Here is a 22,417-nt window from a genome sequence, read left to right on the forward strand (position 1 = left end):
CTCTCTAGTAAAGAAGTTTACTGGAGTAAATAAAGGCTTTGACCACTCGAGCTGAAACAATTGATTCGTCATTCAATAGAAGTCATTTCTGGTTCAAAGATCATTGGTTCCGACGCCTCAAATGTAAATATTAGTTGGTATTTTTTTAGTCCTGTGTAATTATAAAGTTTTTTTTTTGGACTGTTGATCACTTGAACACATCAGTGTCATTTTATGGAATATTTTCCAAAATCTTCTGACACTTTATAAAAAAATGTATCAGCTAACGGAGAAAATCGTCAAAAGACGTCATCAGCTTCAGCAGCCATCTTCTTATGTTCTGTTTTACTTTAAGTGTTGAAACGTATCGACTGACCTCAGTTTCCACTGCCAGCTTCTCCTCAGAGGTTTCTTAGAGGATGGTACTGTTGATGATGTAGAACATCTTCTTTACTTCTGGCTCCAGGTGTTTGCAGACACATCTGTAGTTCTACTACCAGAGGGTGTTTGAGGCAGAAGAATCTCAGTCTACTGGGAAACGTCACGTGGAGCAAAAGTGTTCTGCTCGAATGCCTCTCAGAGCGCCAGAGAACAACCTTTAATAATATTAACTCTTTAACACATTCTTTATCTTTCACTCTCCGTTTGCTATTGTGTGACTTGAAGACAACGTTGTGAACGTGAGTGAGAGTTGGAGAGAGGAAGTGTTGTCAGAGATTGTTGTGTTGGAGAACAGAAAGCGTAGTTTAGTCTCATCTAAAACATTTTAGATGTCGTGGGTGCATATTTGGCAGATTTCAACAATGTGGATGTGAAGCGAGATGTCAGAACGAGACTCCTCCGATGGTGAGATCGTTGTCCTCATTAGTCACTTAAGACATAAAAACATTGGGGAAAATAGGGTCCAAAGTCTTTAAATCTACTTTAATTAAATGAGTGAAGACGTTTCATAGGCGCTGTATTTGCCTTCAGACGAGGTCGGATGCAGTTTGTACAAACTGGTCTTGACATTCTATTAACTTATGAGATTCATCGTGTGCGTACAACATATTGTGGACAGAGTACAAATAATAAAACCTTCAGGTCTTGTTTACTGGAACCGAGTGGACTCTTGACTCTGAACCTCCACTGTGCACAACTCAGCAGCTCGATCTGAGGTCAAGAACATCTCCAAGCAAATCCGCTGGTTTACGCAGGCAACTTTTAATACAAAAAAAAGGTGTAAAAAACCCCATTGTTTTTAAGTTAAAACGAGTCTGTTACAGAGTCACGTCCTACAACAGCAACTAAACACAAGCAGCTCCCAGGGTAACAAACCAAAACATTCAGTACAAAAACACGTAAAACATTAAGAGCCCACTGGAAGAAGTGTAAGTCCATCTTATTCCTTTACAGGTTATTTTAAAGTTCTTTAATAGTCTCAAGAGTCCACTTTAAGAATCAGGGTGCACGTTGGTCTCTCCCATGATGCAACGACAACAAATAAGCAGCTCAAAGCTTCCTTTTGAGAAATGAATTTGTCGGGTTGCTGGACTACGAAGTCGTTGACAGAAAACCGTCCAAACCGTCAAGTTGAAAAAAAAAAAGAGCTGGGAATTGGAATCCATCCAGCAGCTTTTTAATGTACAGTCAATGCTCTGAGAGCAACGCACGGAAAAAACAACAGGTGAACTTTTAATCACTTTACCATTCATTCAGTAAGAAGAGAATCTCTGAGGCAGAGTTTAAAAAGATGCCGGGTCGGGTCTGAAAACATGGCATCTGCTCAACTCTTCTTTTCATATCCTGTACACATGTAAAAAAGGGGCAGGGGCATTTTCCACGAGTGCCGGACTTCTTCGGCACAAACATGTCGACAGGAAGTGGTCGACAGGTTGTGGTTACAGACGGTAGTAAACAGAGCAGCTGGTTTCTGCTGTGTAAGCAGGAACAACAACTTCTTTTAGTCCACACTGTGTACTAAAAAGTTCAGAAAATTGGTTAAAGAAAATACAAATTCACAGGGGTGAAAAAAAAGTGTCTGATGGTTGCAAAGTAATAAAAAACAATGTTCTAGAACTAAGAATGAGCTCCTCCATTAAAGTCGATACAAGTAGAACAAATCTAATTCAAAATAATATGAAGGGCCTGATAAATGTTCTGTATGTCTTTGCTGATAAGCTCTCTACGTATCAAATACTAAACGATTCCAGTTGAGCACTAATCAATTTCCGCTGATCGAAAGAAAATTAATTGAAGTAATTCTTCCATGAAAGAAAAATGTTTTTCACTGTTTTCAGTTCCTCAAATGTGATGATTGTCTTTTTTTTTTAAACTATACGATAGTAAACTGACATCAGATTTTTGAACGATGGTGAGGATACACCTCTTTGGGATGTGGGAAATTATAATGTAGAGGGTGAACGCTACACTTGCCACTATTAGCATTGCACGCTCAAAATCCTCGACAGAACCGTCGGTAATCTAGTTGCATTGTGGGTAATCTTACCGACAATAGCTGGAGCTATTATCCGACATTTTATCGACCAAACAGGTTGATCGATAATAAAAATAATCGTTCGTCGCAGCACCAGATCCCTCACATTACTTTTGGTTTCGTTTCAGCGCAGCTTGCTCGTCTACTGCATTTTTCACGAATGAAGAGAAAAGTCGATCAACAAGTAATCAACGGATCAAAGGGAGTATTAGAAACCACCCTGCAGGAGAACAACGGTAGTTTGAATTTGAAAAAAGAACTCCCAATACAAACCAGTGACACAAGACTTTAAAAGGTGGAGGCAGGTCTGCAGCAGCACTGCGACCAGAAGGAGATCTTTAGATTTACACAAGTTGTATCGACTTCAATGGAAGACACCCGTCAAAATAAATCATGTTTTTGTTACTTTACACCAACCTGACATCAATTCTTTAAAACTTCTATTAAAAAAACCCCAATACAATTCCTGTCCAACCTAACTTTAAGCGAAGTGGTTCCAGTGCCTTGTTCCGGGGTTCGAATCCCACCTTGGGACCATAGTTGCATATCCTCATTTGTCCATCCCCATTTCTGCACTGCCCTCGTCCAAACAAAAGATTAGAGTTTGTATTTCCAACATTCTTTCTGTAACCAATTTTATGAACCGGAGTGACTGAAACGTCAAGATTCTAGGAAACCGTGTTTTGGGTCAGGGTTAGACTTCACCCTGATTTTAAGTTAATAATGAACCTTGGGAGCTTCATACAGTGTGGGGGTCACTCCTCCTTCCTTCAGTCTAGCACCGGTTAGTATTCAGGATGTGCGTGTTTCGACCTCCACACAGGGTGGTAGTTTTCGGGAAAGTTCCTTGGTTTAACCAGCTGGTGCAGTTAAACCGTCTCTCTACATCCCATTAAAGCCTCCTCCACTTTTCCCCCCTCTGTACCTGCTGCTGCTCTGACCTGCAGGGTTGTGGTAACCACCCAGCAGTCTAGGACCAGTGAAGTCCCTGCTGGCCTGTTGCAAGCCCCAGACCAGGGCTGCTGCACTTGTGGGGCCAGGCCAGACAGGCACGGGCCCCAGGAGGCTACCTCCGAGGGCAGTCAGGGGCCCCAGCATGGGGCCGCGCGAGAAAGGCTGGTTGGGGAATCGGGGCAGGTGGGGGGATTGCAGGAGGCCGGCGCCCCACTGCTGCTGCTGTTGGCTGTGAGGCAGTTGTTGTAGGTGTGATGGATTCGGCTGGAGCTGCTGGTTGTTCATTTGCTGCAGAAGATGTCGGGGCTGCTGGATCTGTTGTAGACGGAGCAGAGCAGGATTTTGGTTGTGTTAGCCGGTTCTGATGGTTCAGGGTATCCCCCTCTTGAGGAGCATGATTAGCATTTCTAACATTTTAGAGAACTGTAGAATACAAGTGGCCTTGGATGAGAGGATGTTAGACATAGAAGTAGACAAAGTCTTTTGTCTTTCAATAGACCACGTGATCTATTTAGTTTTAATTACTAAAATAAAAAGCAGGTACAAAAATATACAAATACAGAGTAAAACAATATGCCTGCTGTCCAAGGTCTCCTTTGAAGGGTGGTGTATCAGTCTCTTCAAGACCTCCTTGTTCTTCTTTTCTTCTGTGTTAGTTCTCTTTTTTTATACAGTGGAGCTGAGGGGGTTTCCACGCCTGCTGAAGGGCAGGGTGTATTATTTTATATATGGTTAAAATATTGAATGAATAACAATATGAAAAACTGAAATTACATAAGCAGAGTCCAGTTTCCCCATTTTTGAGCAAAGCTAACCTTGTGTTTTCAGCTCGTCAAGTCTCTTCGGCGTGGTAGTCTTTTGGGTTGGCTCACACAGGGAGCACTGGCCCTCCCATCTCTTCTCTTAAATTCTGCCCCGGTGGTCCCGGCCTCATCTGAGGGGGAGTTTGGGTGGTTGCTCGAGGGACTGCGAGAATGCAGATCCTGGCCCCATTCTGGGACTGGACCTCGCACCAAGGACCTTCTTTGTGGTTGTAACAGGTTACTCCACAGGCCAACTTCTTCGGACCTCTTTCATTTGGCGGAGCCATGCCAATGAAGACAACAGTACTGTTTGCCTTGAGTTTCAAATATTGGTTGCCTGGCTTGAGATATGGCTGGCGGTCTGGTGTCCATCCTGGTCTCGCATAGGAAATATCCTTCCAGGCATTGGGATTCGAAAGATAACTAGAGCTGAATTTATCCCCTTTGTGGTTGTACAGCTGCAGGCGTGGTTCACAGCTCTTGGCCGAGCCTTGCTGAGCAGTCCCCTGTTTTTCCAGGTAGTCTTCTTCCCCCTTGTTTTCCATCAGTGCCGGTTGGGTCTGTGGGACATCGTTGCGGAGAGTCCACTTTTGTCCGTGAACAGGTGGTAGACGATGCAGCTGAAAGATGCTGTCAATATCAGGTTTGCTTCCCCCTCCAGTAATGGTCTAGGGGTAAGGCAGCACATTAGATCTGTGTAAAACAATTCCGTTATACTGTTTTAAAAGCCACTGTGCATTGGAGTGGTGTAACCATGATACGTAGCATGACTGCTGCTAAGCCTATGGCTGTCCCATTTTGGCCCAAGTATAACTGCCCTTTTTGACAGGTTTTCCCTTAGTATCCTTAAATTCCCTAATGGGTATGCAGCAGTTGGGGCCTTTGGAAGAAAACCTTGGGGGTTGCAGAGTTTTCTTCCATCACCTTCACCTCCTGTGCGGGTCTTTTGTTCTTAATCTTTGGCTATTCTCTGCTCCCATTCTTGCATGAAGTCAGGTAATGATTGGGTAGGAGGAAAAAAGAGGGACTGCAACCCAAAAGGAACTTTTCCTTTGGGGGATTTGTTTTTTTTGTCCTGAGGGACATCCATTACATCAATCAGAGCCCTGCTAACCACACTGCTGGATCACACCCCATTGAAGGGAACGACCAGAATAAACATCCCGGTGAAATCCCAGCATTATAAAACACCTAAAAAGGCAGTGTCCCCATCCATAGCATTTTTTTCAGAGAACCAGCATCTTTTTTTCCAATTCAGTTCCTAATGAGGAAAGGGCATATAGTTGAACATCTCTGAATATTTCAGAAAGGAAAGCCAGCGCTTTACTGCCATAGAAAAAAACACTACAAGGACACCTGGATGGAAAGCCTTAAACAGAATCAGTCTCCCACCGGGGGGTTTGGTAGCTTGAAAAGAGACTTTCTTATGGTTCTATGTAGCCTGTGGTTTAGGGTGGTGGTGTTTCTGGTGAGCTCCAGAGTACAGATCATGGGTAACTTCCCGCTCATGGAGTTCTTTCCTGGTCATCCAGGGTCTAATTGAGTAAGAGTTAGGAGTAGCCTATTCCCCTATGGATAGAGGGGTTAAACATGCTGTGAATTCAGTGATGTTGGTTCTTGGAGGTGCTCCCAATTGTATGGGTACTGGTTAAACGTAAGGAGCCCTTAATCTGATTATGTTTTTGCAAATTACGATTGAATCACCTCATTTGCATATTGATTTATTCTAGACCAAAAGTATTGAACTTCTGGATTACCTGTTTGTGAGCTTTCTGATAATCAGAGAACCAGTGTTTGTTTTTGAAGATTTGTCTTTAGGTGGGGTCAGGGTCCAATATGGGTGAACTTTGAGGGCCCCTGTGTCCTGAATGGGTGATCCTTCTGTTTAATCAAACCACGTTCTAACGCTCTCTCATATAGGTTGACATTTAGAAAGATATTCATTAAAATCTAAAGGGGTGAGGTCAGAAAGTGATTTATTTCTCCCGGTTTGCCCCACATGACTTGCGTGGGACTAGGTTGTGGTTGGGGGCTAGGTTGTGTAGCCATGTAAGTCTGTGTTCCCCAATGGAGATGTTCCTCACCATTTTATTACCATGCCACTGACCGCATTACGCCTGGAGGGTCTCCTCCCTTTTCTTTTATGACTAAAGCTACTCCATCTTCAAATGGTAAAATGGCTATTTACCAGCATACCCATAGGCTGGGAAGGTTTGAAATCTTCCAGCCGTGAGTTTATGTCATGGATTTCCCAGTTCTCTAGATGGTATACATGATCATTACCTCAAGGAATTTACATCTGTATTTACAACCTGATCGTTGTCGCTTCGGCCAATGCTATGTCTCTTTTTAGCTAATGCGTCGTGCAACTCCTAAGTGAACTGACTTGCCATCTCTTCACAGTTTGAGGTAACAGCGCACTCTATCTGTCCTCCTCCTTGGCTTGAAACAGGCGACTCTGCCAGATACAACGATATAGTATTAACTCTGAGCTCTTTGAATACTTTCTAGTTTTAACAAATGTTTACCTTTGGGTCCAAGTTTTTTTTGATTCATTTAATCTTGTCGTTTGATAGAATGCAAACGGGTTCTACCTTGGGGTTTGCCAACGGGTCTTATTCTCACTTTGAACGGTTTACACACGGTTACTCTTCTTAACCATTAGAGGTGTCCCTGTTTGGGCGCCACTAATGGTTAAGAAGTTAGCCAGTTCTGATAGACTCCAAAATCTAACTCAAGTGTCAATATGGGCACTGTTTAGGAGCCTAGGCCACGGTCCAATGACGGATTGTGTTCCTAACAGACACTGATATTACTGTACTTTATAATATTCAGTGGTTAGACACTGGAGTTTAGGTATTCATTCTCGCTCATCCCGGCACACTAGTGCATAAATCCTTAAACAAACCTGACAACCTACGGCTTGGCAGGAGGTAACTTAGAGAGCTTCAGCCGGGGGGATATTTGCTCTGTCTTGCAAAATGTGTCATGATGAGTCCATGAGGACGGTTTTTCTGCCTCTTGTGAACAGTGCACAGATGCCTCTGATGCCCCTCTATATGTGTGATTGTAGACGTACCTCAAAGTCACGTTTGAAAGCCCTACAGACATGCAAACTCAGCGGGGGCTGAGAGGGCTGTGAAGCTGATAAATACCCATGACTATTGCAGAGTAATTCATCCCAGGAACGAATGCGGGTTGTAATCTTTCGCACTTTAGATAAAAGCCAGATGTTAGTGAGTGTTGTTTTTTTGTCCAATGGTAAAGGGTCTATAGTAACTCGACCCACACAGGAGTACATGTGAATGGTTAAATAGCACTCAACCAACAGGAACAATGCTTCATTGGACCGTGGCTCCTAAGCAGTGCCCAGATTGACATCTGCGTTAGATTTTGGAGTCCATCAGAACCGGCTAATAGTTGCCGTACTGGTCTGTTACAATGGTGATACTTCCTGTTACCTTGGTGCCACTGACAGTGCTGTTGCCAGGTGGTGCTCCCTCTCCTCTTATTGGCTGTTCTTGGCCCGAATGTGTGTCTCTACAGGAAGTAAACAAAAAGAGGTTCAGCAGCGTCTCACATACCGAGACAAACATTGGCAGAGTCGGTAAACTCTTCTGCTTCATTCTGGTGAGGTGGAGGAAAAAAAAAACTCCAGAGAAAAGATTCTGCACCGAAACTAATTTGTTACGACTTTAGGTGTAAATGAGTGATTTGGCTATACGGTTGCTGCACTTCCATCCTCTCTAATGCAAAAGCAGGAGGCCAAAACCGGCAGTGCGCATAGGTCACTCACTCTCTGAGCCAATGTCAGAGATGATAAAAGATAGCATCTTGAGGGAGAATTTGTTATCTACCAACATTCGAAGGTAGGTTCACACGAGAGGTTAAGAGATAGCACCGTCCAGTTGTGGCAGTGCATCTCTGTGCCATGGAAGATACGAGCAGTTGGGTCATGGTCAGAAAACCATGACATGCTTGTCTAGTGCCACCAAAATATTTGAGGTGAGACCTTAGAGGAATCGGGGAATTACGTAACGGAGAGCTCTGAGCCAGGGTCCTACATCCACTCCTAGAGTCCTAGAGGAGTATTCTCCTGTGCGTTTGTGGAGAAACACAGTGCGCATTATCTTTGAATAGATCCACCTCTGCCTCCCCAAACCTGTCCCACAACAAGCTCAAAGATTGTGACATTTAGTTCCCACTCGTTGTGGGACAGACCCCCTGCAAGACATTAAGTCCGCTGTGCGTTTCTGTACCCCCGGTGTACACTGCTTTGGAGAGCAGGTGCTTGTGAGACCACAGATGAGGGCTCCTAAATATTTCTAGGAGCGGGGCCGAGCAGAAGGTACAATGGCGGTTGATGTACGCTGCCGCTGTCATGTTGTCTGTGCTCACGGTGACGTCTGTTTATAAGTGGAGGAACAAAGTGTTTCAACACTTTAAGCACCGTGGACAGCTTGAGACAGTTTAAGTGCAGGGATGGGGGATTCTTCAACTACCCACCTACCACTCTGGACTGGATCATTCCACACCATCCAGAGAGGAAGGCGTCTGTGTACATCAGTGTGTGTGTGTCGTATCTCTCCCAAGCAGAACCCCTGATGACGCCCACAGGATTTTTGAGTACGCCAGGTCTGACTGCAGTGAGGAGGGATGTGTAGCATTTGCCTTTTGCGCCTAACTGGGTTGAGACAGAGGCAGCCGAACCACCTCTGGATTCTCCTCACAAGGAGAAGTACCAGGGGGACCGCCACATAGCTTGCGGACATGGCAGCTGGTTGTACTGGTATTGTATTCCCTGGAAGCGAAACGCAGGAACGTTCTGCGTTTCGGAATGACAGGAATGTGGAAATAGGCGTCTCCCACGTCAATGGAAGTGAACCAACTGGCGGGACACTCACATTCCAACAAAAGCCTGATTGTCAGCATGTAAAAAAAGGCCCTCAGAACCCTTCGTCGTCCTCTTCTGGAGGGTCGTGGGAGATTGCTTCTTTCTCCAGAAGCTCCCCCAGCTCAATAGCCAGGGCTCCAATTTGGGCCCGAGAGGACATTATTGCCAGGAAATGAATGTGTGTGAGTCATCATCATATATTTCTTCGTGGTTGCAGTTGTTCCGAGTTTGCTGTACATGCTTAGTTGTATCTTGCTGCAGGGTATTGTTTATTTCTGAGGAGGTGCAAAACCAACACTCTGAATGCACACAAGATACATGCACACTCGAAAACACAGAGTGCTTTTATACTTGTTTTTTTTACCTAACTGGGATTTTTGTCCTTCCCACACTGTTTATATGGACTAGTCTGTGATGGTGGTATCTCTGTTAAGACTAAAACCAGTTCAGATCCATTGACTGAGAAGGTATGTACAGCGCCCTCATGAACCAGCATAAATTAGGTTTCAGGATGACAGGAAACCAGTTAAAATGTTACAGAATCCAACATAATACAAACTGAACTGTAGACGAAGGGCAGTAGTCATTAACTAACCTCAATCTGTGGCCCTCTACAGGACAAGCTGTGGTACTGTAGGAGGCTGCAGCATGTTTAGCTGCTGTGGGAAATACAAGTTCTCTTTGTTGATTTGTTTTCTCTCCCCCGTCACTGGTTGAGCCTGTCTGGGTGCTTGGTCCCGTCACTGCAGCTGTGCTTTGATTGGTCGAAGAAGTAGACGTCTCACCATTACCTGGATCCCTGTTTCCTCCCACTCTTACTGGAGTACCATCTCTGTGATGTCCAACCTCTCCTCCACCTTCTTGACTTCCTCCGAACCTTCGCCCCACGGTGCGAGTCACTGCTCCGTACTCCCTCCCCTCCTCCTCCACCTGCTCCTGCTGCAATGCTGAGTGAATCATATCCAGAGTGACTGCCACTGCTTTCCTGTCATGAGTGACTTTTACCGACTCGGCGGGACCTCCTTGGGCTAAAAGAGGCGTGGTGTGACCGCTACCAGTACGACCGACATTGGGAAGGAGGTTTGAAAGGGAGTTGATGTACAACTCCGCCTCAGAGTCCAACTGCTGCTGCAGCTGCGCCTGACGCTCCGCTCGCAACTGTGAGATGGCGAGTCGGAGAACCTCAAAGTCTGTGTCTGAATGGCGCGGCAAAACCTCCTTACAGGAGGCGTCCGGGACGAGCTGGTCAGACCGATGGGGGAGAGTGGGGTGGGCGGAGCCGGACTGCAGGAGAAGATGCTGGGGTGGGTCATGGGAGACGGGACGAATGTGTTCTGGGAAGATAGAGGGAGAGCGTTCAGAGCCTGACACAGAGTCGCTACGAGTCAGCTGCCTCCCGAGACCTGAGGACAGAAGAGAGCACTGAGCGGAACAACAAGACAGCGTAACACAAAGAGAGACGATAGAACACAGAGAGAGACGCTACAGTAGAGGCGGTAGAGAGCTGGAGGAGGATCCAGAATAACCTAGAATAGCATCTTGGCTTGTTGCAACCAGAATTGACATGAGAGGGTGGAGCTAAGTGCAACCGAACCCTGAATAAAACATTTTTAGGGCGACCAAAATGTTAGTCAACACGGACAAGACCATGGTAGTGACCTGTCAATCGATAGGTAGCCCTGTCCTAAAGCACACCCTTCTTTATCGTCCATTTGACTTTAAATAGACCATAATTCACGAAGTTTAAATTTGAAATGAGTGGGTGTGGAGTTTGAAAGACGAGAGCTTACCAGACCTCTGTGGTCCGCCCTTCATCTCTGCTTGAGGCTAGCAGCTGGTGGCTACATTAGCATAACACACTTGAATCTCTGACTGAGGTAGAGCTGTATTGTGGGTAATACGGCATGTCTAATTAGATGCACAGCACACCTCAAGCTATGTATTTGAACAGGATTTTCTAATTTCAATGAAATGTTCTTCACATACTGACCTTTGGGAGCCAGCATGTCATCTATGATTGGCTGCCTGTCCTTGATGTCATGGTAACCGACTAGTCTTGTGAAGTTGTGCAGAATTTCGTCAATACTGGCCACGATGATGCCAGTCCTGGTGTAGGCAGGGAACATCTCAAATCGATGCTCTGAGTGAGAAAAAACAAAGACGAAGTAGTAACGTCAGTGCTACAGATCAGGAGGTGAATTAAGCTTTCAAACCTCAGGTAACCACACGCACCTGTCAGGAAGACTGTGTGTCGGTACTGCGTGTATTGGGCCTGGAGCTCCTTCAGACAGTCCAGGTGAGGTGACCGATGGTTCCTCGTGTCGCAGTGATGATATGGGAGGAACTCAACAATCTGCCGCTTCTGATAGGTCGACAGTAGGTCCAGTAGATTGGCTGCATCGTTCCTGAACCTGACGACCAAACGAACAACACACGTCAAAAGACCTACTTTCCTGTCTGTTCTGTCTGCAACCTGAATGAGCTGCATTCCACCTGCAGGATGTGGTAGAGAGTTTGTTAACTCATCTGGGCTCGTCGAGGTTGGCGTCTACAGCCAGTTGCATATAGTTTGTGAGTAACAACATCGGTACCTGGCTTGCTCTTTTAATTTCTTGTGGGTTTGCCAGTGAACCTTCCACCTCCAGACGCTTTCTAGAGAGCTGTGCTGCTCCAGGACCAGCAGCAGTGAAGCCAGTTGATCTGCAGAACAACATCTCATCAATCAACACGTCAGTTAAGTAAATACAAACAAGTTCACGATCAGTGATGCATTTGTCTCATCATTTACAAAAAGACTAATGCAATATTTTTCACAAAGAAAAGCTATTTGTATATCCTGTAAATAAAATTCACAGTGTGTTAAGTTGGACTTGTGTAAGACTAGAAAATGCTGGTATTGGATCGCTAATCCCTGATTTACCGCGAGATATGAAGTCTGGATTGAGGAGGAACTCGTCCGAAACGATGCAGCCTCCAGAGACAAAAAGCTCGTCGCAGCTGTTGTTCCTGATGTCGTTCAGCGAATCGATTCCCACAAACACCACAGAGGCCCGTCGCTTCAGAGACACCAGACCTGGGATCTGATGTGCACACAAACACATTAACAGCACCTCCTGTTAGTCATCCAGCAAATCTGTCAGGCAGGAAAAAATAGACTGCAGTGAATTCCTTCCATTGGTGGTACACAAAGTGGATACGACTCCTCACTCCACACAAATCTAATGTAAACAAAGTCCCAGCTAATATGTAGTGTCCTGACTGCCAGTGGCTGTGACTAATTCTCGAAGATTTAACTTGTATCTTGTGAGACGTGCAGGAGCCAACAGGAGAAGAACTACAGAGCAGCCAGGAGTCAGTGTGGAGACACTGAAGCGAGGCTGGTTTTACCTGCGGCCTCCTAAACTAATTTAACACCTCTGGCGGCTTTTGTTTGCACCGACATCACAGGCGTTTAACAAAATGAGACATCTGTGCACGGCAATTAAATATGACGCGTGGCAGAGCGGTGTGTCGCGCCTCTTTAATAAAAACTTCCGTAAAGAATACACCTGTGCATCCTCGCTCATAGCTCCTCTAGCAGAGAACCCTTTTCTCCCTGAGATGCATTTTAGGAATCGAGACATCCTTCCTCAAATCGGTTTTAGGGGCACAGACGAAGGAGAGAGGAGACGAGGAGGCTCAAGAGGGGTAGGTGCGATCCCTCTCTCTCTATTCATCCTCCCAAAACACAAATAAAAGCCTAACTGGCAAATTAGAAAATAAGCTGCCAAAAGAACTAAGAGGTGCCGAACATAAAAGCAGAACTACACAGAGACCAAAATAACGTAACTCATTATTAATAAAGAAAATACAGGTAAAACACTCAGATAGTGCCCAAGAAGCAGATTTCATGCAAATGTACACAGTGACAGGAAATGCATGTTTATTCTTGTTTATCCCTCATTATCTGCCATCATCACTGCAAACAAAGACCTAAACCGAGAGTCTAGAGACTCCTGCCCATTTAAGAGTCCCAGAGGAGCTCAAGACAATTAGTCCTTACACACATCTGACAGGGCCTCACCTCCACCCTCCCGTGAGATCTGCTTCTCAAACTACAAATCAAACCAAGCTAACCACAAAGGTTTGTTTGTCGGTTTGTGGAGTGAGAGCTACTTCGGATTCACCGCTGGACACAATATCTGTGGTGCAATAAAGAGCTCACAATCAAAGAGTTTTGTTATCTGGTTTGCAAACTGGCACAGCTCCGTCTTAATACAGGGAGATAGCTTTGATCCAAAGCTACGTCTTAATACAGGGAGATAGCTTTGATCCAAAGCTACGTCTTAATACAGGGAGATAGCTTTGATCCACAGTAACGGATTACAGGGAGTTGTTTTTGAATCACAACTACACCCTGGTGTAGGGAATTGTCTTTGGTGGTATGACTCAGGAAAACCTCCTGAGCTAAAGCATCCGGTCACTCAAGATAAACCTGTTATTTCTAAAAACATCAGTGATCAGAAAGTACAGTTTTGCCTTTAAACAACACTTTTCTGCTTCTGGAGGGCAAATAAACTGCAGTCCGCCTCTCACAAAATGTAACCCTTGCGAGTGAATATCATTCAGAGGTACCTTGTGTACATGTCCAGCTATGTCTTTGTTCTTAATGATGACCAGCAGTCTGCCTGCAGAGTTTTCTTGGTTCAGGAAGTCCGCAGGACTCTGCTCCGTGTTACCCTGCTTCAACAGGTATTCCTGCAACGTAAGAGTACACACACAAAAATACAATAATACTACATCAATAAGGGCCGACTGGTGCATCTTATTTTCTTCAAGATCTACTTGATCAAAGCAAAGCTAGATGTCAAATACAATGTAATTTGAAATGTAATAGTCCTCTCTGGGACCAGATCACAGTCTAAGGGCCGGGTATCCTTTAAAAAAAAACAACAGAAACAGCACCTTTAAACTGATACCGATACCAATGGAGTTTTTCATCTGATGCCTTTTTGTCATGTGAATGAGAGCTTTCAGTTGCGTAAAATGCCACCACCGCCGCATTTCTTCTAATTAGACACCACAGGCAATAATACTTTAGGACGTTTTGGTGGCATCTCGACTTCCCCACACCGCTGACTGTACTGGTTGCAGCTGCTGCGGTAAAAAAGGGCCAATCTCACGGTGCGTGGAATAGAAAAACGCTTTCAGCGATTGGCTGTGAGCAAAACCATAAAAATAGTAATTTATTTCTAGATCTGGGTGCAAAAAGGATCAAATGAAGGCTCGATACTACTTGGTACTGGGTTATTTTGGTGGATAAATTAAAGGCTGGGTATCGAGTACAGAAACCCACCCCAACTGGTGTCCGTGTTCATATATATAAATGTTTGTTTATTGAGGCTATTATTACCTTTCTAACTTTTTGAACAGTAATCGTACTGAATGAAATGATGTTGATCTTTCCCTTTCACTGACGACAACTAAAACAAAAATATGAACGTAGGTTTGTATGTATTTCGCATCAGCGCTTAGCTATTTCAACACATCTTAACTGTGCTGCCCGTGATGTTACCTTGACGTCTTCATGGACCTGGTCCCCGGCCTCGCTGCTGTGGAGGTAGAACTGCATGGAGTTTTTCTTGATGTCTTTGAAAATCTCCACCAGGTTGTTGAACACCTCTGGCTGCAGCCGGCTGATCAGGGAGCTCAGGGCGGCGGCCGGAGGAGCCGGGCGTTCGTCGGGCACGGGGACGGACTCAGGGGCCGGACTGGAGACCCGCTCGGGGGGGTGGGACGGTTCTGTTGAGACGCCGCTGAAGCCTGGAAATGTCACCTCACAGTTTGTAACCGCGAGGCCACTCCCACCTTCCACACCAGGGGTACAATGCACAGTCCTAGTAGTGCTGCTGTCTTGTGTTGGTCTGTTGTGAGCGACTGTTCTGGTGATCTCTAAAGAGTGACTTTGCTGTGGTTTCCTTGAGGACTGCGAGGACTTGTTCGGAGGAGGTATGAGGACGGAAGTGTTGGGAGGTTTGTAGACAGAATCGGACTTACAGGTAGCGACAGATAAATTGACATGAGAGGTCGGGGGGTTCCTGTTGTTGGCTGCATCAGGAACCGGTTTGGCGATTGCATGCGGCTGCCACACTTCACCTCCTCTGGAGTGTGCAGGACTTTCAGCAGCTGTCAGTGCACCACAGAGACCGTCGTCCTCTCTGCCCGTTGTAGCATTACCCGCTCTGATACTGGACACAAAATCGCTAACGCTGCTCGCCAGTGCGGAATCGACATCGGTCCGACTGGTGCCGGGCTTGGGGCTCGTACAGCGGTTATCAAAGTCTGTTAGCATGCTGTCAATGCGGTCCTGTAGTGAGCGAACGTAGTCCTGGACGGGGGGGCAGGGGTTGTAGAAGGTAACGTACTGTGAAAACTGAGAAATGGGAGTGTGTGGGATTGTGCGTTGAGGTGTGTAGGTTTCCGTGTTTGAGGTGGAGTGTGGGGAGTGTGGGGACTGTGGGAAGCTGTAATGGATGCTCTGCTCCTGCAGGAGGAGCTGTATCTCAGAGGAGAAGTTGCTCAGGTGTTTGTCTACAACGCTGTCGAGGCGAGAGGGCGGTGAGAAGCCGGAGGGAGAGAACAAAGAACCACCTACCAGTTCCTTCTCGTCTGCTTTTTGCTCCTTATCACTAGCTACCACATGTATCATTTCCACTTCCTCTTCCCCTCGGTTTTGCCCTCTCGGAGTTTCTTGTTCCTGCACTAAAATGTTTGCCTGTACCTCCCTCAACTCCCCTATTTCCCTCTCTGCGTCTTCCTTCCCTCTCTCAGTGGATGGTGGTGGTGAGGGGCTCGTCCTCCTCTCTGGAGCTGGAGGGATAGACGGCTGGATGGATGCAGGAACAAATGGCTCTTCACTCTTCTTTTCTTTCCCCTGAGGTCTCTCGTCTATGTCTTTAGACAGTCCTGTAGGAGGCAGAATACACAATAGATGCATACTGAGTAAAGAAACCTGACCGTTCCACAAAAACCCCAGAACATCTGAATTGACTGACAACATTTTTCATACATCACATACAGAAACTTAGGAGCTTAACTTATACAACAAGCTAAAATTAAAGCAAAAAGTGTCTGTAATATGTGCACTCATCACTCATATTCACAGTATAAAATCATATGAATTTCACACTGAATGCAAAAGGCCAAAAATCATCAGCATTAGCTCTACGTCTACTTTCTCTAAGCCAGGCTTCAGCAAATACTCAAGCAGGATCTTAAATTGGACCCATTTTTTAAATGATCAGTTCATAACTGTCTAATATCCATGACATGGCAGTCAAAACTGTGGGCGGCATTACAGTTTAAAGCTTGAACAGATGCAACAAGTAGACCCAGAGAGTGAGGTTACCTGCAGACTCCCTGGAGGCTGTGGAGGCTACCTGCTCCTTGTTAGCACCACTGTGGTCCTTGTTAAACGGGCTGAGCTCATTAGGCTCCGAGGACTGGCACCGCGGGGGAACAGGGGGGCGGCCGAGTGGAGTGTCCGGGCACTGGGAAGGAAAATGTTGAAGGCTGGGCCGTGGAGACGGGCATTGGGAGGGAGAGGGGGGAGGGCTGGGCTCCGGGGACGGGCATTGAGACGGGGAAGGGGGCGGACTGGGCTCTGGAGACGGGCATTGAGAGGGTGACGGGGGAGGGCTGGGGTCAGGCGATGGGCATTGGGAGGGGGAGTGCGGAGGGCTGGGCTCGGGGGACGGTAACTTAAGGGGGGAGGGAGGATGGTTTCGTTCAGGAGACGGGGCGGGGCTCTTCCTCGGAGGTTTGGTTGTTGCGGCGACGCTCGTTATCGTGGCGAGGTGCTGGAAGCGAGGGTCCTGAGGGAGGTTTCTGTCTCTCTGGGTGTACCTCTGTGAACACACACCTGCAGACAAGAGTTTAAGTTCACTGTCTTTTGTCACTCTGGTCACTTCTGTGAATCTGCAATCTGGTCCGGAGGCACCACAAGTAGTAAAATGACACATATTTCATGTAAAGGAGATTTGCTGTGTCGTAAAGAAACAGCATTGCTTAGACCTTTTCCATTGATATTATGTGTTTGTGTTAATGTTTGTATATGTGTTAACTTAATCTGTGACAATGGTTTGTTTGCCGATTTATATTTAAAAAAAATACGTAAACACTAATGACAACTATTTGATGTTCATCCTGAGTGGGCAGGCAGACAGACAGACCTGTAATGGGGATGAGGACCCACGGGATCTCCCACTGGATGTCCCCCTCTTCCTTTTCGTATCCTCCTGCTCTCCTTTCGAGCCCTCCTTCTTCTGCTCCTTCTCCTCCTCCTCCTCCTCCTCTGTGGCGATTCATCTCCCCGCTGTGGGAGCTGGGACTGAATCCCTCCAAACTACTGATGCTGCCCGCCATCTGCTCCTAGAGACACCAAACCACACACACTTTAATAACCTTACCGGCTCCATTTGAAGTTTTTATGTTAAGAAATCCTGACCTGCTGTAAAAGGAGGTCTAGAAATGTTAGAGGTTCAACTCTTAAGGCTTACGTTCAATTGGAGATTTACACAAAATGCATATTAATGACTAAGTAATGTTTTGTTCAATGTCTGACTGTAGCTACATTTACTAGCTCCTGTACTTTCGCAAGACAACAATACAATAATAAATAAAATTATATCAATAACATTAGTTTGGTCGAGACCTAAAAGGACATATTTGGATTTTTTCAAGTCAATCTTAAAACAATACTCACGTGCTAAACGTATGTTTAGAGATTACTAGTAATCCTCAGTGCATCTAAGCTTCATGTTAGCTTTATTGTTTACACAGAAACAGGAGTCTGCTCCATCTTTTACAGAGTAATGTCACTATGAAAGAATCACTTCACAGTTGATTCTGGTACATAGGAGCATTACGTAGGAATTGTACTAACAGACTTGACAAAATCTATAAATATGCTTTTAGTGTCAATGTCATTAAACCTCAAGAATGACAATCTATATTTTAATGAGACATTTTGTATTCCTAAACAGGGGGTACAAACGATAAGAGTTACAAATCTCACAGCTTCATAATCTGCCTCTATAGCCCAAATCACCTTCTTGTACACACATTAGGTCTCAAAAGTTCTGATTATTTGAAAGAACAGCGTGTTGCAGATCCTCCACATGGAGGACGGTGTTGAGGCTTCAAAGCCTCACTGTCAAACCAGAACAACTAGAATGACAGTGTACGAATGACGAGTAAATAACAGTGCACATGAGCACGGCGTCTTAGTTCTAGCCGGGTTCCTATTGTCCACTATGATCATGTGACTGTGCTGTTTGGAAAAGTCAACACTATCAACCTAAAAAGTTACCTCCAGCTCGTCCTGCTTCCTCAGGTCAATGTCACAGTTGGTGGGCAGACCCAGCTTGGTGGCCAACCTGTCAAACGGAGAAGATTCCCTCTGACCCTCCTCTCGCACTTCACCAACGCTCCGATTGGTCGTTCCTCTCTCGGCCTGGTTGAGGTCTGTTAGTGGAGAGGCAGACGTTCATTTTCAACGAGCTGTTTTGCATCAAGAGTTTTTCAAAATACTGTAACTAGAGATGCAGCGGTTAAAAGGGTTCCATTGTTGTCCCGCTGGCTAAAAGCGGATCCCCTCGGGTGCTGGATGACTTCAGACCAGTGGCATTGACTTCACTGGTCATGAAGTCATTTGAACGGCTGGTCAAAAAGGACTTTGTTGGATAAAAGGCTCTGAAGCCCATGCAGTTTGCATTCAAGGCAGGGACGGGAGAAGAGGACGCCTCAGTCACATTACTCAAGTTCCTGAAGGTCCTAGAAACCATGCCAGACTAATTTCATCTGTGTTTAACACTATCCAGGCACTGGCTCTCCTCAGGGCTTCGTCCCGACCCCTTTGATTTTCATACTATATACCGATGACTGTAGAAGCTAGCATGGGGACAGGCACATCCTGAAATTCACTGATAATTCAGTCACCATCAGCCTGATCCAAAAAGATGAACGTGAGCATAGGCTGATGGTGGATCAGTTGTCCACTGGTGTGATAAAGCCTTTCTCCAGTTAAATGCCACAAAGACCAAGGTTATTTATACATATATCAATCATTTAAATTCATGGTTTAGGATGATGAATGATGTGTCTTGTATCTTGTGAACATGCAAATCAAGTGTCCCATCTTGGATAATAAAGTGACACTAGTGTTTTGATGTAACCTGACCAACTGGAATAAGACAATGTGAAAGAATAAAAAGAAAGGAATATGAATTAAAAGTTGAACAGAGGTGGTACAGCCGTTGGTGTTTGTGGTCAAGCAGAAAGTCCCTGAATTCGGTCACCTGTTATCAGACTGCGAAGTTTAGCGGCTAGTTCAGATCCATCTTCCCTCAGATCAACGTCCTTCAAACCCAACGAGTCAATCACAGACGCCATAAAGCCGGGAGAGGAAGGGACCTGGCTTCCTTCAACTAGGAGCCAAAAGAAGAGGGAGAACATGTCAGTGAGCAACACATCAACCCATTAATTACAAGAACTATAAAATAAGAGAAGCAAATATGTTCAGCCTGAAAGCAAAGGTGTTAGCAAGGCCGATGCGCACATAGTTATGTAGATGCTACACTGAAGGTCTGCGGCGATCTGCTTGTGCCTTCATGGAAATGAGTCTTAGACCCTAACCCTGCTCACCGGGAATCTTGCCGTGTCTTCCGGGTTCCTGCGATGCCTTCAGGAACTTCAGCGTCCTCTCTGCCGTCACCTGCTCCAGTTTCCTCTTCCTCCCTGGTACCGTCACCCCTCCTCCTTCCTCCCTCTTCACCTCATTCTCTGCATTCCTCTTACAGGTCAATATCAGGTTTACCAGCTGCTGCATCTGAGCAACACAAAAGGAAAACACATCGGAGTTCACTCTGGGCCGAAGACGACATGGATGAAATCGACACTACACCATACTGACACCATATCTGTAAAGGAATCTTTGTCCACGCTGTTACGTTTTGGTAGTTATGTCAGTGTTTACCCCTTCATGTTTGGTCTGTTCGTCTCTAGTGTTGCTGGTCGCCTCCTTCCCCGCCGCCGCCTCCCTCTGGCTCTTCTTGAGCTGCACCTCTGGCGGCTCCTCCGGGCTGCAGTGCGCCTCCACCATCTGCCTGGCCCGGGCCACCGACAGCAGGTAGAGGGCCGGGCTGTACAGGTAGGAGCGCAGATAGCCGTCCATGTTCACCCGGTGGTGTTTGGGAGCAGGGAACAGCTTTCCTTGCTCATCCAGTTTGCAGTCGTACTCGCCCATGGGGTACTGTCGCACCTGGAGAGGAGAGACCGGAAATATATTCTTTAATCTGTTATGAGGAACGATTCAAGGAATAAACCAAATAACTGCCAAAACTATGTGGACACCCCTACGATTGAAATCAATTTAAGAACACAACCGGTCGTACCTTGCCATCGATCATGCCGGTGAGGTATTCCCGTGCCTGGCGCTCCACACCGGCAGACAGCTCAGGGGGAGGGTTGGCGCGGGCCTTGACCAGAGCGTGATGCAGCGCTGGAATAAACTGGCTCAGCCGCGGCATCACTTTAACACCAGACACCGCCGACTCGGAGGCGTTATGGGTCGAGGAGGCACACCTTAATGCTGCATTAAGAGAACATCAATATTTACATCTGTAATGGTAATTTTGTACGTAGTATATATTTCTACTTTATTAGTATATATTTCTACTCTTCAACTTTGTTGAACTTCACCGTGTCTCTGTTGTGCAAAAGACGAATTCTCCCTTGCCTGTTCACATAGATAACTGTGTTGTACGGGAATGTTACAGTGCCAAGGCCATCAGGCTGCTCGTTTTGGTTGCTGGCCGTTTGTTGTTCATCGTTGTTCCTAAAAATGAATTCCTAAAATGTCTGAGACCAAAAGTCTGTAACCTTGGCCATCGGCCCCCACCTTTGCTCATTCTGTATAAAGAAAGCTTGTTCACTTTTTTCTTGGTTCTTCCTCACTGAGACTGTACGCATTCTGTTGTGATGATTGAACCTTCTCTGCGCAGAGAATAAATACTTAAAAGACAACCTGGTTTTTGGTATTATGTATTTCAGCATTAAAAGACTCACGCAAAGCGGGTATAGGAATATTTTCCACAACACATCAACGCTCGAGTTTGTTCTAGAGCTGGGCGATAAATCCATTTCATTAATAGTTTGAATTCATGGTTTAGGTTTAGGTATGTTGAATGACCAAAAAAAAAACTGCCATTGCTTCCCTGATCTCCCGTCTTTCATAATAAATGCACAAGTTCTCTTCTGACACCGGAAAAATATCAACCCGGCAGCATGCGCTCATACAAGTGAGTTTCGTTCTCATAATCCTCGAACAAAACACGGTCTGATGTAAACTATTTTTCTAAAATATGAGGCAACTAAAAGCAGCAGCAAAACTGGTTTATTCAAGCATCTGAATTAAAGGCACGCAGCCGAGTGGGAGAAGTGTGCAATCCTAAAACACCTGCCCAACATGAGCAGAATCATCGTCTCATAGCATCCCATATAAGAAGAAAGCAAACGCAAATGAAAACGCTGGAAGACCTGTATGCTGGTTCCTTGTTGTATAAGAACGTGTGTGTGTGTGTGTGTGTGTGTGTGAGTGAAGACAGTATTGCAAAATCCATGTCGCAGCAGAAGGTGACACCAGTGTCGGTGACGAACCCGTCCCAACCCTATTCCTTCCTGCGCTAATCAATGTTGTTCATATCAACAGCCGCTCAACTGACTGTGTGTAATAGTAATATTTATTCTGGATAATAGAGATGTAGCTGATCCTAAAGATCTGTACTGGGGCCTATTTTAATGGATCCGTAACAGCTAAAATAAAGCCGATCAACACCTTGATCGAGACGTCCATATTGGATAATACAGGATTTGGAAAACATTGTAAACTGATCACCCACACACCCAGACGTCCCTCTGTTACTCACTGGATTTGGCCAGATCTCTGGACTCTGGGATGATGAACAAAGCCTGAAGACACCTCTTCCAGCTCTCTCCTCTCTCTGAAAACACAAACATCTTTGTTATTCTTGGAGGTATGCTGTAGTACGTTCTTCTAACGAAACATATGCTCTACACAGGGACATTAAAATAACAGATGTTCTTCACAGGGACATTAAAATCATAATCCTCCGGGACATGATAGAAACATAACCAACGGGATACTAAATACATAACCTTCGGGACATGACATAAATATATTTGCTTATTTGCTTGCTTTACTTGATTGATTATTGAATAAACCTTTAAAGGAGATCTTACTTGTTGTATAAA

At 45.6% G+C, this 22,417-nt stretch overlaps 1 protein-coding gene across 4 annotated transcripts in view; it reads right to left on the bottom strand.

The window, feature by feature from the left end:
* Positions 1-1,163: 1,163 nt before the first annotated feature.
* Positions 1,164-22,417, bottom strand: part of tasora (transcription activation suppressor a) — a 33,205-nt gene continuing 11,951 nt past the window's right edge. The window contains exons 13-30 of one of the 4 annotated variants that reach the window (XM_079186641.1): positions 22,072-22,146; positions 20,539-20,735; positions 20,121-20,405; positions 19,790-19,973; positions 19,444-19,572; positions 18,456-18,610; positions 17,317-17,515; positions 16,494-17,006; positions 15,877-16,051; positions 14,661-15,609; positions 13,721-13,843; positions 12,027-12,186; positions 11,698-11,806; positions 11,339-11,517; positions 11,097-11,246; positions 9,702-10,509; positions 7,674-7,752; positions 3,761-4,880 (exon numbers count right to left, since the gene is read on the bottom strand). In XM_079186641.1, coding sequence (XP_079042767.1) covers positions 4,278-4,880; positions 7,674-7,752; positions 9,702-10,509; positions 11,097-11,246; positions 11,339-11,517; positions 11,698-11,806; positions 12,027-12,186; positions 13,721-13,843; positions 14,661-15,609; positions 15,877-16,051; positions 16,494-17,006; positions 17,317-17,515; positions 18,456-18,610; positions 19,444-19,572; positions 19,790-19,973; positions 20,121-20,405; positions 20,539-20,735; positions 22,072-22,146 — 5,072 coding nt within the window. In that variant the 3' untranslated portion in view covers positions 3,761-4,277. Of the gene's footprint in view, positions 3,725-3,760; positions 4,881-7,673; positions 7,753-9,701; positions 10,510-11,096; positions 11,247-11,338; positions 11,518-11,697; positions 11,807-12,026; positions 12,187-13,720; positions 13,844-14,660; positions 16,052-16,493; positions 17,007-17,316; positions 17,516-18,455; positions 18,611-19,443; positions 19,573-19,789; positions 19,974-20,120; positions 20,406-20,538; positions 20,736-22,071; positions 22,147-22,417 lie in introns of those variants that run through there. The other 3 variants (XM_079186640.1, XM_079186639.1, XM_079186638.1) reach the window with 3 other exon arrangements.

Source organism: Pholis gunnellus (assembly GCF_910591455.1).
Source record: "Pholis gunnellus genome assembly, chromosome: 3".
NCBI lineage: Eukaryota > Metazoa > Chordata > Actinopteri > Perciformes > Pholidae > Pholis > Pholis gunnellus.